Source organism: Ylistrum balloti, unplaced genomic scaffold (assembly GCF_031769215.1).
Source record: "Ylistrum balloti isolate Yb309-2 unplaced genomic scaffold, AGI_CSIRO_Ybal_v1 Utg370126, whole genome shotgun sequence".
In the NCBI taxonomy this organism is placed as follows: Eukaryota; Metazoa; Mollusca; class Bivalvia; order Pectinida; family Pectinidae; genus Ylistrum; species Ylistrum balloti.
The window spans coordinates 1,331,721-1,349,685 of NW_026782140.1; the positions used below are offsets into that span (position 1 = coordinate 1,331,721).

Here is a 17,965-nt window from a genome sequence, read left to right on the forward strand (position 1 = left end):
TAGATATAAAATGCCATCCTCACACAAGGTAAGGACCCCCAAATACTGTTTATAGATACTGTAGATATAAAATGCCATCCTCACACAAGGTAAGGACCCCCAAATACTGTTTATAGATACTGTAGATATAAAATGCCATCCTCACACAAGGTAAGGACCCCCAAATACTGTTTATAGATACTGTAGATATAAAATGCCATCCTCACACAAGGTAAGGACCCCCAAATACTGTTTATAGATACTGTAGATATAAAATGCCATCCTCACACAAGGTAAGGACCCCCAAATACTGTTTATAGATACTGTAGATATAAAATGCCATCCTCACACAAGGTAAGGACCCCCAAATACTGTTTATAGATACTGTAGATATAAAATGCCATCCTCACACAAGGTAAGGACCCCCAAATACTGTTTATAGATACTGTAGATATAAAATGCCATCCTCACACAAGGTAAGGACCCCCAAATACTGTTTATAAATACTGTAGATATAAAATGCCATCCTCACACACACAAGGTAAGGAGCCCCAAATACTGTTTATAGATACTGTAGATATAAAATGCCATCCTCACACAAGGTAAGGACCCCCAAATACTGTTTATAGATACTGTAGATATAAAATGCCATCCTCACACAAGGTAAGGACCCCCAAATACTGTTTATAGATACTGTAGATATAAAATGCCATCCTCACACAAGGTAAGGACCCCCAAATACTGTTTATAGATACTGTAGGTATAAAATGCCATCCTCACACAAGGTAAGGACCCCCAAATACTGTTTAGATACTGTAGATATAAAATGCCATCCTCACACAAGGTAAGGACCCCCAAATACTGTTTATAGATACTGTAGATATAAAATGCCATCCTCACACAAGGTAAGGACCCCCAAATACTGTTTATAGATACTGTAGATATAAAATGCCATCCTCACACAAGGTAAGGACCCCCAAATACTGTTTATAGATACTGTAGATATAAAATGCCATCCTCACACAAGGTAAGGACCCCCAAATACTGTTTATAGATACTGTAGATATAAAATGCCATCCTCACACAAGGTAAGGACCCCCAAATACTGTTTATAGATACTGTAGATATAAAATGCCATCCTCACACAAGGTAAGGATCCCCAAATACTGTTTATAGATACTGTAGATATAAAATGCCATCCTCACACAAGGTAAGGACCCCCAAATACTGTTTATAGATACTGTAGATATAAAATGCCATCCTCACACAAGGTAAGGACCCCCAAATACTGTTTATAGATACTGTAGATATAAAATGCCATCCTCACACAAGGTAAGGACCCCCAAATACTGTTTATAGATACTGTAGATATAAAATGCCATCCTCACACAAGGTAAGGACCCCCAAATACTGTTTATAGATACTGTAGATATAAAATGCCATCCTCACACAAGGTAAGGACCCCCAAATACTGTTTATAGATACTGTAGATATAAAATGCCATCCTCACACAAGGTAAGGACCCCCAAATACTGTTTATAGATACTGTAGATATAAAATGCCATCCTCACACAAGGTAAGGACCCCCAAATACTGTTTATAGATACTGTAGATATAAAATGCCATCCTCACACAAGGTAATGATCCCCAAATACTGTTTATAGATACTGTAGATATAAAATGCCATCCTCACACAAGGTAAGGACCCCCAAATACTGTTTATAAAGGAGTAATACCTGTTAAGTAAATTAACCCTCAGTAAGTTAAATAGCCAATCATCCAGTAAAAGTTTTGACTAAATGTTTGACATATGACTGTTGTGTGTTATACAGGTGTGGGCAGTCTACTGTGGCATATGTTCATTGCAAAGACTTTTTCTGCTGCAGCTCATCTGATGGAAAAGGTAACTTTTGTAATATATACATTGTAAAAGGTATTAAATACAGCCTCTGTTACTCAGTGGATGGGTCAGTGGGCTTGTACATAGTGTTAAATACAGTCTCTGTCACTCAGTGGATGGGTCATTGTGACTTTACATAGTGTTAAATACAGTCTCTGTCACTCAGTGGATGGGTCAGTGGGCTTGTACATAGTATTAAATACAGTCTCTGTCACTCAGTGGATGGGTCAGTGGGCTTGTACATAGTATTAAATACAGTCTCTGTCACTCAGTGGATGGGTCAGTGGGCTTGTACATAGTGTTAAATACAGTCTCTGTCACTCAGTGGATGGGTCAGTGGGCTTGTACATAGTGTTAAATACAGTCTCTGTCACTCAGTGGATGGGTCAGTGGGCTTGTACATAGTGTTAAATACAGTCTCTGTCACTCAGTGGATGGGTCAGTGGGCTTGTACATAGTGTTAAATACAGTCTCTGTCACTCAGTGGATGGGTCAGTGTGACTTGTACATAGTGTTAAATACAGTCTCTGTCACTCAGCTGATTTATCAGTGGGCTTGTACATAGTGTTAAATACAGGTTCTGTCACTCAGCTGATGGGTCAGTGTGACTTGTACATAGTGTTAAATACAGTCTCTGTCACTCAGTGGATGGGTCAGTGGGCTTGTACATAGTGTTAAATACAGTCTCTGTCACTCAGCTGATGGATCAGTGTGACTTTACATAGTGTTAAATACAGTCTCTGTCACTCAGCTGATTGGTCAGTGTGACTTGTACATAGTGTTAAATACAGTCTCTGTTACTCAGCTGATGGGTCAGTGGAGCTTGTACATTGTGTTAAATTCAGTTTCTGTCACTCAGTGGATGGGTTAGTGGGCTTGTACATAGTGTTAAATACAGTCTCTGTTACTCAGCTGATGGGTCAGTGGAGCTTGTACATAGTGTTAAATACAGTCTCTGTTACTCAGCTGATGGGTCAGTGGAGCTTGTACATTGTGTTAAATTCAGTTTCTGTCACTCAGCTGATGGGTCAGTGGGCTTGTACATAGTGTTAAATACAGTCTGTCACTCAGCTGATTTATCAGTGGGCTTGTACATAGTGTTAAATACAGGTTCTGTTACTCAGCTGATAGGTCAGTGGGCTTGTACATAGTGTTAAATACAGGTTCTGTTACTCAGCTGATAGGTCAGTGTGACTTGTACATAGTGTTAAATACAGGTTCTGTTACTCAGCTGATAGGTCAGTGGGCTTGTACATAGTGTTAAATACAGTCTCTGTCACTCAGTGGATGGGTCAGTGGGCTTGTACATAGTGTTAAATACAGGTTCTGTTACTCAGCTGATAGGTCAGTGGGCTTGTACATAGTGTTAAATACAGGTTCTGTTACTCAGCTGATAGGTCAGTGGGCTTGTACATAGTGTTAAATACAGGTTCTGTCACTCAGTGGATGGGTCAGTGGGCTTGTACATAGTGTTAAATACAGGTTCTGTTACTCAGCTGATAGGTCAGTGGGCTTGTACATAGTGTTAAATACAGGTTCTGTTACTCAGCTGATAGGTCAGTGTGACTTGTACATAGTGTTAAATACAGGTTCTGTTACTCAGCTGATAGGTCAGTGGGCTTGTACATAGTGTTAAATACAGTCTCTGTCACTCAGTGGATGGGTCAGTGGGCTTGTACATAGTGTTAAATACAGGTTCTGTTACTCAGCTGATAGGTCAGTGGGCTTGTACATAGTGTTAAATACAGGTTCTGTTACTCAGCTGATAGGTCAGTGGGCTTGTACATAGTGTTAAATACAGGTTCTGTCACTCAGTGGATGGGTCAGTGGGCTTGTACATAGTGTTAAATACAGTCTGTCACTCAGTGGATGGGTCAGTGGGCTTGTACATAGTGTTAAATACAGTCTGTCACTCAGCTGATTTATCAGTGGGCTTGTACATAGTGTTAAATACAGTCTGTCACTCAGCTGATTTATCAGTGTGACTTGTACATAGTGTTAAATACAGGTTCTGTTACTCAGCTGATAGGTCATTGTGACTTGTACATAGTGTTAAATACAGGTTCTGTTACTCAGCTGATAGGTCATTGTGACTTGTACATAGTGTTAAATACAGGTTCTGTTACTCAGCTGATGGGTCAGTGTGACTTGTACATAGTGTTAAATACAGTCTCTGTCACTCAGCTGATGGTCAGTGTGACTTGTACATAGTGTTAAATATGGTCTCTGTCACTCAGCTGATGGGTCAGTGTGACTTGTACATAGTGTTAAATACAGGTTCTGTTACTCAGCTGATGGGTCAGTGTGACTTGTACATAGTGTTAAATACAGTCTCTGTTACTCAGCTGATGGATCAGTGTGACTTGTACATAGTGTTAAATACAGGTTCTGTTACTCAGCTGATGGAGAATACTTGTTGGCTGTGTTTATGAATTACCACATCAGAGACCTTGGTTTAATTCCTGTCAGGACACCCCTATTATCAGTTATATTACAATTTAATCATATGAAAAGGCTGCAATTTCAACTCTGAAGGTAAACAGTAGATAACAACACTAGAAACATACAAGTGCAGAGTGTGTGAAGATAGACACACAGAGTACATGATGATTTAGTCACTTTAGAGAAACAGGGAGACACAGAATTTTCTATGTTTAGAAGATAAGAAAATAGATTTGTGTTTAGATTGTAGCTCCTCTTATTTTATTCACAGGTTGGGAAGGTACCTAAAGACAGACTTTGTAGAAAGGTAAGAATCCGATCAAAAGCATAACTATAACTTATCACCTATCAGCACGGTAGACATGGAAACATGTCTTCAGGAGGTGACAGTAGACATGGAAACATGGCTTCAGGAGTCGACAGTAGACACGGAAACATGGCTTCAGGAGTCGACAGTAGACACGGAAACATGGCTTCAGGAGTCGACAGTAGACACGGAAACATGGCTTCAGGAGTCGACAGTAGACATGGAAACATGTCTTCAGGAGGTGACAGTAGACACGGAAACATGGCTTCAGGAGTCGACAGTAGACACGGAAACATGGCTTCAGGAGTCGACAGTAGACACGGAAACATGGCTTCAGGAGTCGACAGTAGACACGGAAACATGGCTTCAGGAGTCGACAGTAGACACGGAAACATGGCTTCAGGAGTCGACAGTAGACACGGAAACATGGCTTCAGGAGTCGAAAGTAGACACGGAAACATGGCTTCAGGAGCTGACAGTAGACATGGAAACATGGCTTCAGGAGTCGACAGTAGACATGGAAACATGGCTTCAGGAGTCGACAGTAGACACGGAAACATGGCTTCAGGAGCTGACAGTAGACACGGAAACATGACTTCAGCAGTTGACAGTAGACATGGAAACATGACTTATCTTGTTTGAATATAAACAGAAAGGAAGGAAAATTGTAACTTTTGATTAATAGTGAATTATCAAAGTAGTATCTCCTGAATCTATGAGACCTTAGGTTTGTGGTAACAATATCAGATGAAGATGCTGTGAAAATCTTGTGAATTTGAATCTCAATATCAGCAAGACATCTTTTATTTTTACTTTCTCCATGAGACATTTCTGATTTGTACATCAATTGAAATATCAAATTTGTTAAAAAAATTTACTCTTCATAAAAAAACATTCGCCATAACATAAACATTATTGAATTGTTATTTGTTACCAGGAGGTGGGACTGAGTGAGGGAAGCATGGCTGGCTTTGTGGGCTGTGTTTGTGACCTTTTAGATATTATCATGGAGGTGAGTAAGCTTTATTTCTGTCTTCCTGTAAATTTGATGTTGTTTTTGTTAAGTTTGTATACAAGTTGGATATATAAGTGTTCCTTTGATATTTAAATAGTAGTATACTACATGGCTCTTCTGAGTCTATTGTATCCTTTTCTGGTGCTGAATAAAGTTGTTCTGTCTATGTTGGGATAGAAGATTTTAGAGTACAGTGTCGCTTACTTTTACAAACATTTAGGAGACTTGATAACAGGAGTAGCAATGTACACCTGGATTTCTTAAGAGTTATGTCCCTTCTGCCATGTCATTCTAACAAAGTAAAAACACCAGTGTTCTCTCAGGGGATTGTTGTCATTGTTTAAGTTATTGAAGTTTTGTTTGGACTGTATCACTATATGAGGAAATATTTGATGGTTTCAGTCGTCATCAACACCTGACTTTGGGGTACAGTATACTTGTGTCTTGTCCCCAATTTTAACATGGTTGGTTGTGTGTTGAATGCATGATGTTGTTGGCATGGTAACAGTATATTTAACTCCATTACACTAAAATCACACAGAATGCATTACAATGTGGTACACATATGTTCCGTCCATCTCATTAACGTTCTAGTCTAGAAATGTCCTTTCTCAATTTTTGACTGATCTGTTTGAAACACCTAGACATCCAGGGTTCAAATTCCTAAGCAATTGTAAAAAATTGTCACCTGCCTGACCACTTGGGTTTCCCCATAATCTCTAGTTTCCTCTAATTGTAAGACCCCTTGCACACTTCCAAGAGTGATAAATATACCTGGTAAACTTAGGCCACAAAAAATGTTTTTGGTTTCCCAGCTGTCCAAATCCTTTTGCAGTCAGCTCTAATTTTAGAATAGGACAAGAGGAGCCAACACAATGTTCCTTTTTTGTGTTGTATCAGATAAGTGGTCTAGGAGTGGATAACCTCAAGTAGACAGAGTGATTGCATATGACTAAGAGATATAAATACAGAGGTACAACCACAACACAACCTGACGTCATCAGGACTCCTGAGTGAAAACCAGTTGGCATGTAGTTAAGTAACTAAAGTACCCCTAAATGAGGATGTCAAGTTGTCTGGTATTTCACTGCTGTGGTCAGCCTTAATTTTTTTCAACATTTTGACAGAAGAATTTCTCTAAATTCTCTGTTGATTTTGCTCATGTTTTAATGTGCAATCCCAAGAAATACTTGTACACTGAGGCAAATTCTTTGATGCTTGACACATTTACATTGACTGATGTCATATATTGGACACTTTTCTAAGAAGACTAAACTAACAGTTACAATGACTGCCACTATATGGAATCTCTCAGGAATTGTCTTTTTAAACCTACGAGAGTAAACTCTGAATAGATTGGCAGAAATGATACATATGCACTGTATGTTCATTTTCTGGTAACTCTAATTTGATCGACGATGACATAATAGTGAACTTTATAAATTAATCTTTATATCAAACAGTTCTTATTTCCTGTATTCATTTGAGGGTAGAATGGATTTCTATAGACATACAGGACAGTGGCAATTTATGACAATTAGAGCTCATAGGGTGACTGGATCGTATACTGGATTAGAGGACTTGGTCAGATATTTAGATGATGTAACCGTGTATAGTTGATGTTTACATCCTGCTCTTTATACTTGGTAGTTAACGTATAAAACAATTTCCATGTTTGTGTTTTGGTAGGCCAACTGTGAAGCCAATGAGGTTCCAGTATTCAACATTGAACATCTGTGGCAGGATGTCAGGGGTCCTGCCTCACTTGTAGAACTTGCCATTGACCAAAAGTCTACAAACTACGGTCTGTTACGGCTACACTACCAGCTGGCCGTTATGATGCATGCCATCTTGGTGTTTGGAATGAAGTCAGTCAAAGTCTTGTCCTTGTTTGATTCAAAGGTCTGTATATATTGTATATAATGTGATGTGGTTACAGTTTATATAAAGAAGAACTTTTCAAACATTTCAAGTCTGATTTTTTATGATCATTTTCCAGTAGCAGTACTTGTACCGGTACTGTAATTCTGTCAATTTAAATGATATGAACATTACAGTTTTTTTTTATGTTAACTTTCTTTTCAGGGAAAGAACTCCCTATTTCTGGATCTGCACCAACATCCTCTACTTCCATCACAAAACATAGATGCCTTTATATCCAACAGCCGCAAAAATGTAAGTATCCTTGTCAAAGAACTCCCTATTTCTGGATCTGCAACAACATCCTCTACTTCCATCACAAACCATAGCTGCCTTTATATCCAACAGCCGCAAAAATGTAAGTATCCTTGTCAAAGAACTCCCTATTTCTGGATCTGCAACAACATCCTCTACTTCCATCACAAAACATAGCTGCCTTTATATCCAACAGCCACAAAAATGTAAGTATCCTTGTCAAAGAACTCCCTATTTCTGGATCTGCAACAACATCCTCTACTTCCATCACAAAACATAGCTGCCTTTATATCCAACAGCCGCAAAAATGTAAGTATCCTTGTCAAACTCCCTATTTCTGGATCTGCAACAACATCCTCTACTTCCATCACAAAACATAGCTGCCTTTATATCCAACAGCCACAAAAATGTAAGTATCCTTGTCAAAGAACTCCCTATTTCTGGATCTGCAACAACATCCTCTACTTCCATCACAAAACATAGCTGCCTTTATATCCAACAGCCACAAAAATGTAAGTATCCTTGTCAAAGAACTCCCTATTTCTGGATCTGCAACAACATCCTCTACTTCCATCACAAAACATAGCTGCCTTTATATCCAACAGCCGCAAAAATCTAAGTATCCTTGTCAAGGGAGGGAGTGAGTGGGTGGGATCTGATCATCATTAAATCTACTCCAGAATAATTAGTATAAAAACATAACTATTCCTTGTAAAGCAAATGTAAAAGTGATTCAGCCCTTAACAAAAAGTTGGCCTAAATATTGAAGAGATAATTATTAAATGAAATTAAATTGGCAGGTAAAAATACATCTTATTGAACAAATGAATTTGTATAAATGTATGACTGAATTATCTAATTTGTGTATGTGTAAGACTGAATTATCTAATTTGGTATGTGTATGACTGAATTATCTGATTTGTGTATGTGTATGTCTGAATTATTTGATTTGTGTATGTGTATGACTGAATTATCTGATTTGTGTATGTGTATGTCTGAATTATTTGATTTGTCAATGTGTAAGACTGAATTATCTAATTTGTGTATGTGTATGACTGAATTATCTGATTTGTGTATGTGTATGACTGAATTATCTGATTTGTGTATGTGTATGTCTGAATTATTTGATTTGTCAATGTGTAAGACTGAATTATCTAATTTGTCAATGTGTAAGACTGAATTATCTAATTTGTGTGTGTGTATGACTGAATTATCTAATTTGTATGTGTATGACTGAATTATTTGATTTGTGTGTGTGTATGACTGAATTATCTAATTTGTATGTGTATGACTGAATTATTTGATTTGTGTGTGTGTATGACTGAATTATTTGATTTGTGTGTGTGTATGACTGAATTATTTGATTTGTGTGTGTGTATGACTGAATTATTTGATTTGTGTGTGTGTATGACTGAATTATTTGATTTGTGTGTGTGTATGACTGAATTATCTAATTTGTATGTGTGTATGACTGAATTATCTAATTTGTATGTGTATGACTGTATTATTTGATTTGTGTGTGTGTATGACTGAATTATCTAATTTGTATGTGTGTAAGACTGAATTATCTAATTTGTATGTGTGTAAGACTGAATTATTTGATTTGTGTGTGTGTATGACTGAATTATTTGATTTGTGTATGTGTATGACTGAATTATCTGATTTGTGTGTGTGTATGACTGAATTATCTAATTTGTATGTGTATGACTGAATTATTTGATTTGTGTGTGTGTGTATGACTGAATTATCTAATTTGTATGTGTATGACTGAATTATTTGATTTGTGTGTGTGTAAGACTGAATTATCTAATTTGTATGTGTGTAAGACTGAATTATTTGATTTGTGTGTGTGTATGACTGAATTATCTAATTTGTATGTGTATGACTGAATTATTTGATTTGTGTGTGTGTATGACTGAATTATTTGATTTGTGTGTGTGTATGACTGAATTATCTAATTTGTATGTGTATGACTGAATTATTTGATTTGTGTGTGTGTATGACTGAATTATCTAATTTGTATGTGTGTAAGACTGAATGATTGAAGTTTTGTTTTACTTTGAATGGTTTAGTATATCTGTGATCAATCCACATGTGGCTCCCAAGCCCCACTTATAGAATTTTGATGTGACTTGAGGAATTTCTGGAAATACTTCAATATCATATTGTGAGGCCTATTCTTTTTAGCAATAAAGTTGAACAGGACTCATGACAATAAATAGTACATTGATCGCTGGTATATGTGTGTTGATTGATTGTTGAATATCGTTTGTGTGAATTACTGTATAGGTCTGTCTACATGCCCTGTTTCTGTTCACATAACTATGTTATATATTTGTGTGATTAAAGTGACAGAGCCCAGTTGTCACTGAAAGGTATCTCTAACTGTGTGTAGGTTTTAAAGTCACACAGACAAAAATTTGTGAAATGGTTTGTATGCTGTATATATACTATGTAGTGATAACTCTACCTGTCAATCATTATGTCTGTGAAGTCGCTGAGAATAAATCATATTGTTTTAGAGTGTGTGTCCCTGTGTCAGTTCACAATCACAATGCTTCTGATGTTTGTGTCTGGCAGAATCTTCACCCATAAGCAACCTGGAGGAAACACACATCAAAGGCTATATTTAGATTTTAAATAATTACTTGAATAGTGATCATGACACTCAGTATCAAAACTATTATCTTACTCCTTACTCACCAACGTCAAAAATATTGTCTTTGTCACTTACACAAAACTGTTGTCTTTCCATCCAACACCAAAACCAGTTTTACTCACTAACATCAAAAGATTTGATTCAGACAAATCACCGGCCCTGATCTCCTGCAGTTTAGGTACACCTCTAGGTTCCACGGCAAAAGTTATACTGGGCATTGTTATACTGGGCATTGTTAGGCCTTTACACATTGTGAGTTATACTGGTCATTGTTAGGCCTTTACACATTGTAAGTTATACTGGGCATTGTTAGGCCTTTACACATTGTAAGTTATACTGGACATTGTTAGGCCTTTACACATTGTGAGTTATACTGGTCATTGTTAGGCCTTTACACATTGTAAGTTATACTGGTCATTGTTAGGCCTTTACACATTGTGAGTTATACTGGTCATTGTTAGGCCTTTACACATTGTAAGTTATACTGGGCATTGTTCGGTCTTTACACATTGTGAGTTATACTGGTCATTGTTAGGCCTTTACACATTGTAAGTTATACTGGTCATTGTTAGGCCTTTACACATTGTAAGTTATACTGGTCATTGTTAGGCCTTTACACATTGTAAGTTATACTGGGCATTGTTAGGCCTTTACACATTGTAAGTTATACTGGGCATTGTTAGGTCTTTACACATTTTGATTTATACTGGGCATTGTTAGGCCTTTACACATTGTAAGTTATACTGGGCATTGTTAGGTCTTTACACATTGTAAGTTATACTGGGCATTGTTAGGTCTTTACACATTGTAAGTTATACTGGGCATTGTTAGGTCTTTACACATTTTGATTTATACTGGGCATTGTTAGGTCTTTACACATTGTAAGTTATACTGGGCATTGTTCGGTCTTTACACATTGTAAGTTATACTGGTCATTGTTAGGCCTTTACACATTGTAAGTTATACTGGGCATTGTTAGGCCTTTACATATTGTAAGTTATACTGGGCATTGTTAGGCCTTTACATTGTAAGGCCTTTACACATGGTAAGTTATACTGGGCATTGTTAGGTCTTTACACATTGTAAGTTATACTGGACATTGTTAGGCCTTTACACATTGTAAGTTATACTGGGCATTGTTAGGCCTTTACACATGGTAAGTTATACTGGGCATTGTTAGGCCTTTACACATTGTGAGTTATACTGGGCATTGTTAGGCCTTTACACATTGTAAGTTATACTGGGCATTGTTATACTGGGCAGTGTTAGGTCTTTACACATTGTGAGTTATACTGGGCATTGTAAGGCCTTTACACATGGTAAGTTATACTGGGCATTGTTAGGCCTTTACACATTGTAAGTTATACTGGACATTGTTAGGCCTTTACATATTGTAAGTTATACTGGGCATTGTTAGGTCTTTACACTGGAAATGTGTATTTCTATCATCCAAGAACAACTTAAGTAACAAAAAATGTTATGCAGGGCTCAGTTTTGAGGATACATCTGTGCAGAAGTATGTTAGTGCTCCGATAAATCAAATCCAACTACAACTATGTTTGCCTTATGGTAACATCACTGAGGTTTTTGACATAGAGGGAAGGGATCATTATGTCAATGCTGTCCTTGTTTGCATTTGAAAAAAGACACTAAAAACTTTGACAGATTTATGAGCAGTTTGAACTTGTAACATATTGGTACTTTGTGAACACCTGTAGATTCCATGCCAGGAATTGGACATGTGAAACTAATGAGTTTTGTGTGAAAGTATTGTTAATGATATTGATAATAACTATTTTTCCTGGATAGATAAAACTCTCAATGTAGTCCACGACTTAATATCAAAATAGTCAGCAGTTTAATACCATCTTCCATCCCTATTCTGTTGTAGTTCTTTGCGCGTGTCATCTCTAATGCGATTCTGTCACTTGATGTTGCCAAGCACACCCAGTCTTCATCATCATCTCCAGTTTCTCCTACAAGTCCAAACAAGAAGTTTGTTGATGCTGCAACTAAATGGCCAGCACTTGTACTTGAACTTGCCAAGGACTTTGGCCTAGATTTGGATTTCTTCAAACGACACCATGTGTGTGAACTGTACTCGGGAGGTCACGACAGAATGGCTGAGGAGGTTAGTATAGGTTGTAACTGGGCTAACAGATAAAGGTGTTAACAGATAAAGGTGTTAACAGATAAGGGTGTTAACAGATAAGGGTATTAACAGATAAGGGTGTTAACAGATAAAGGTGTTAACAGATAAGGGTGTTAACAGATAAGGGTGTTAACAGATAAGGGTGTTAACAGATAAGGGTGTTAACAGATAAGGGTGTTAACAGATAAGGGTATTAACAGATAGATAAGGGTGTTAACAGATAAAGGTGTTAACAGATAAGGGTGTTAACATATAAAGGTGTTAACAGATAAGGGTGTTAACAGAATGACTGAAGAGGTTAGCATAGGTTGTAACTGGGCTAACAGATAAAGGTGTTAACAGGTAAAGGTGTTAACAGAAAGGTTTTAACAGAATGACTGAAGAGGTTAGCATAGGTTGTAAGTGGGCTAACAGATTAAGGTGTTAACTGGTAAGGGTGTTAATAGATAAAGGTGTTAACAGATAAAGGTGTTAACAGATAAGGGTGTGAACATATAAAGGTGTTAACAGATAAGGGTGTTAACAGAATGACTGAAGAGGTTAGCATAGGTTGTAACTGGGCTAACAGGTAAGTCTATTAACTTTATTAATCCTAATGTAAACGTCAGAGTACCAATATTTTTCAGGTTGCAGGGTGATATCCATTATAGGAGGAAAGTGGGAGTGAGAAGTGTTACCCATGTCTGTTTGTCCAATCCCATCACATCCCATTCTGTATCATTGTCATATTTTTCAACAGATGTGGTTCATATTCATAAAATAATACTATCAGATTCAATGCCTTAACATTAGATGCTGGGAATCAGTATCTGTAGGGGAGACTCTTACAAGTCAATTTTTCCCTACATAAAACACAACAACACACATCTTCTTCCACCTAAGTATGTTAGTGTTTTAACATTATACCATATGTTTCATGCTGTCATATGATTGGTAACATTATAACCAGATAAATGAATAAAAGTGTATAATCAGCCATAATAATGCTTTTTATTTTCCAGTATGTCAGTTTTTTTCAATATTTTCAAGTAATTATGGACAAGGGGAGGCTACTCCAATAAAATGAAATAATTTCAATGTTCATCCTTCTTGATGATTTATGCGAGAAAATCTTCATTCGCAAAGTTCTCACTTGTGGGCAGTAAACTTTACCTTTAATGAAACGCAATAAGATTTTAAGTGACCTCTTCCTTTAAACTTTTCTTTTCCGTAAATTTTTGCTGTCATATATTGATCTGGGGTGCTGAAGTAGTCTAACCTGACCAGTGCTCAAATTGGAAAATGGGAAAAATACATGTTTTATTTTTGACTCTCGATCCACAAAGCGACTGACTTATCCACTCATGATGCATGATAACTAAGGAATGTGAATACTTTTCTACCACACTCGATCCACAAAGCAACTGACTTATCCACTCATGATGCATGATAACTAAGGAATGTGGATACTTTTCTATCACACTCGATCCACAAAGCGACTGACTTATCCACTCATGATGCATGATAACTAAGGGATGTGGGTACTTTTCTAGTTATGCAAATGCATCATAGGCTTTTCAAAGTCACTGTTTGAAATCAAAGTCTCACCCAAATTTTATCATAAGTTTACATTGTCATTGGTCATGACAATATATATAGAAAACACCCTTTCCTGGTAATTTCCAGTTGGAGGAGAGATTTATATTTACACTTCATAAAGTTATGTTCTGATAACCACTTATTTCTGTATAGAAGGGGAAGGGAGGGAGGTGGAAAGCACTCATGTTTTATTTCTGTATAGAAGGGGAAGGGAGGGAGGTGGAAAGCACTCGTGTTTTATTTCTGTATAGAAGGGGAAGGGAGGGAGGTGGAAAGCACTCGTGTTTTATTTCTGTATAGAAGGGGAAGGGAGGGAGGTGGAAAGCACTCGTGTTTTATTTCTGTATAGAAGGGGAAGGGAGGGAGGTGGAAAGCACTCGTGTTTTATTTCTGTATAGAAGGGGAAGGGAGGGAGGTGGAAAGCACTCGTGTTTTATTTCTGTATAGAAGGGGAAGGGAGGGAGGTGGAAAGCACTCGTGTTTTATTTCTGTATAGAAGGGGAAGGGAGGGAGGTGGAAAGCATTCTTGTTTTATTTCTGTATAGAAGGGGAAGGGAGGGAGGTGGAAAGCACTCGTGTTTTATTTCTGTATAGAAGGGGAAGGGAGGGAGATGGAAAGCACTCGTGTTTTATTTCTGTATAGAAGGGGAAGGGAGGGAGGTGGAAAGCACTCGTGTTTTATTTCTGTATAGAAGGGGAAGGGAGGGAGGTGGAAAGCATTCTTGTTTTATTTCTGTATAGAAGGGGAAGGGAGGGAGATGGAAAGCACTCGTGTTTTATTTCTGTATAGAAGGGGAAGGGAGGGAGGTGGAAAGCACTCGTGTTTTATTTCTGTATAGAAGGGGAAGGGAGGGAGGTGGAAAGCATTCTTGTTTTATTTCTGTATAGAAGGGGAAGGGAGGGAGGTGGAAAGCACTCGTGTTTTATTTCTGTATAGAAGGGGAAGGGAGGGAGGTGGAAAGCATTCTTGTTTTATTTCTGTATAGAAGGGGAAGGGAGGGAGGTGGAAAGCACTCGTATTTTATTTCTTTATAGAAGGGGAAGGGAGGGAGGTGGAAAGCATTCTTGTTTTATTTCTGTATAGAAGGGGAAGGGAGGGAGGTGGAAAGCACTCGTGTTTTATTTCTGTATAGAAGGGGAAGGGAGGGAGGTGGAAAGCACTCGTGTTTTATTTCTGTATAGAAGGGGAAGGGAGGGAGGTGGAAAGCACTCGTGTTTTATTGATATTTTCCTTAAGCCTAACTTCTAATAAAGAAAACAAAGTGGTTGTCATGTTGCTGATATCTTCCCCGATCACCAGAAGACATTACATATATTCTATATATTCTACTTCTATACTGATCAAACTAATCCTTCCTCTTCAGGTACTTCTGACTGTGAATGACCATGAGTTGATTGGCTCACAACTGCTATTAATTGCTGGACACAGGACGGCACATTTCCTCCTAGACTCACATAAATCTAAAGGTGTGGAATTACTGACCACGGTGTCCCCAGCTCTGTCCACCTGGCTCAAGTCTCTAGTAAGTAGTGGTGTGTATAAATATATAGGGTGGACTTACTGACCACGGTGTCCCCAGCTCTGTCCACCTGGCTCAAGTCTCTAGTAAGTAGTGGTGTATATAAATATATAGGGTGGACTTACTGACCACGGTGTCCCCAGCTCTGTCCACCTGGCTCAAGTCTCTAGTAAGTACCAGTGTATATAAATATATAGGGTGGACTTACTGACCACGGTGTCCCCAGCTCTGTCCAATTGGCTCAAGTCTATAGTAAGTACCAGTGTATATAAATATATAAGTGGACTTACTGACCACAATGTTTACAGCTCTGTCCACCTGGCTCAAGTCTCTAGTAAGTACCAGTGTATATAAATATATAGGGTGGACTTACTGACCACGGTGTCCCCAGCTCTGCCCACCTGGCTCAAGTCTCTAGTAAGTACCAGTGTATATAAATATATAGGTGGACTTACTGACCACAATGTCCCCAGCTCTGTCCACCTGGCTCAAGTCTCTAGTAAGTACCAGTGTATATAAATATATAGGGTGGACTTACTGACCACAGTGTCCCCAGCTCTGTCCACCTGGCTCAAGTCTCTAGTAAGTACCAGTGTATATAAATATATAGGGTGGACTTACTGACCACGGTGTCCCCAGCTCTGTCCACCTGGCTCAAGTCTCTAGTAAGTACCAGTGTATATAAATATATAGGGTGGTATATAAATATATACTGGACTTACGGTGTCCCCAGCTCTGTCCACCTGGCTCAAGTCTCTAGTAAGTACCAGTGTATATAAATATATAGGGTGGACTTACTGACCACGGTGTCCCCAGCTCTGTCCACCTGGCTCAAGTCTCTAGTAAGTACCAGTGTATATAAATATATAGGGTGGACTTACTGACCACGGTGTCCCCAGCTCTGTCCACCTGGCTCAAGTCTCTAGTAAGTACCAGTGTATATAAATATATAGGGTGGACTTACTGACCACGGTGTCCCCAGCTCTGTCCACCTGGCTCAAGTCTCTAGTAAGTACCAGTGTATATAAATATATAGGGTGGACTTACTGACCACGGTGTCCCCAGCTCTGTCCACCTGGCTCAAGTCTCTAGTAAGTACCAGTGTATATAAATATATAGGGTGGACTTACTGACCACGGTGTCCCCAGCTCTGTCCACCTGGCTCAAGTCTCTAGTAAGTACCAGTGTATATAAATATATAGGGTGGACTTACTGACCACGGTGTCCCCAGCTCTGTCCACCTGGCTCAAGTCTCTAGTAAGTACCAGTGTATATAAATATATAGGGTGGACTTACTGACCACGGTGTCCCCAGCTCTGTCCACCTGGCTCAAGTCTCTAGTAAGTACCAGTGTATATAAATATATAGGGTGGACTTACTGACCACGGTGTCCCCAGCTCTGTCCACCTGGCTCAAGTCTCTAGTAAGTACCAGTGTATATAAATATATAGGTTGGACTTACTGACCACGGTGTCCCCAGCTCTGTCCACCTGGCTCAAGTCTCTAGTAAGTACCAGTGTATATAAATATATAGTTTGAATTACTTTACTGTGTCCCCAGCTCTGTCCACCTGGCTCAAGTCTCTAGTAAGTACCAGTGTATATAAATATATAGGATGGACTTACTGACCACGGTGTCCCCAGCTCTGTCCACCTGGCTCAAGTCTCTAGTAAGTACCAGTGTATATAAATATATAGGGTGGACTTACTGACCACGGTGTCCCCAGCTCTGTCCACCTGGCTCAAGTCTCTAGTAAGTACCAGTGTATATAAATATATAGGGTGGACTTACTGACCACGGTGTCCCCAGCTCTGTCCACCTGGCTCAAGTCTCTAGTAAGTACCAGTGTATATAAATATATAAGTGGACTTACTGACCACAATGTCCCCAGCTCTGTCCACCTGGCTCAAGTCTCTAGTAAGTACCAGTGTATATAAATATATAGGGTGGACTTACTGACCACAATGTCCCCAGCTCTGTCCACCTGGCTCAAGTCTCTAGTAAGTAGTGGTGTATATAAATATATAGGGTGGACTTACTGACCACGGTGTCCCCAGCTCTGTCCACCTGGCTCAAGTCTCTAGTAAGTACCAGTGTATATAAATATATAAGTGGACTTACTGACCACAATGTCCCCAGCTCTGTCCACCTGGCTCAAGTCTCTAGTAAGTACTAGTGTATATAAATATATAGGGTGGACTTACTGACCACGGTGTCCCCAGCTCTGTCCACCTGGCT

General features: G+C 38.6%; 1 protein-coding gene across 1 annotated transcript in view; it reads left to right on the plus strand.

The window, feature by feature from the left end:
- LOC132550504 (rab3 GTPase-activating protein non-catalytic subunit-like) overlaps nucleotides 1-17,965 on the plus strand; it is a 51,589-nt gene that overhangs the window by 29,477 nt on the left and 4,147 nt on the right. Inside the window, 7 exon segments of the mRNA XM_060214574.1 lie at nucleotides 1,812-1,882; nucleotides 4,593-4,628; nucleotides 5,566-5,640; nucleotides 7,333-7,545; nucleotides 7,729-7,818; nucleotides 12,369-12,608; nucleotides 15,572-15,730. Of these exon segments, the coding sequence (XP_060070557.1) occupies nucleotides 1,812-1,882; nucleotides 4,593-4,628; nucleotides 5,566-5,640; nucleotides 7,333-7,545; nucleotides 7,729-7,818; nucleotides 12,369-12,608; nucleotides 15,572-15,730 (884 nt within the window).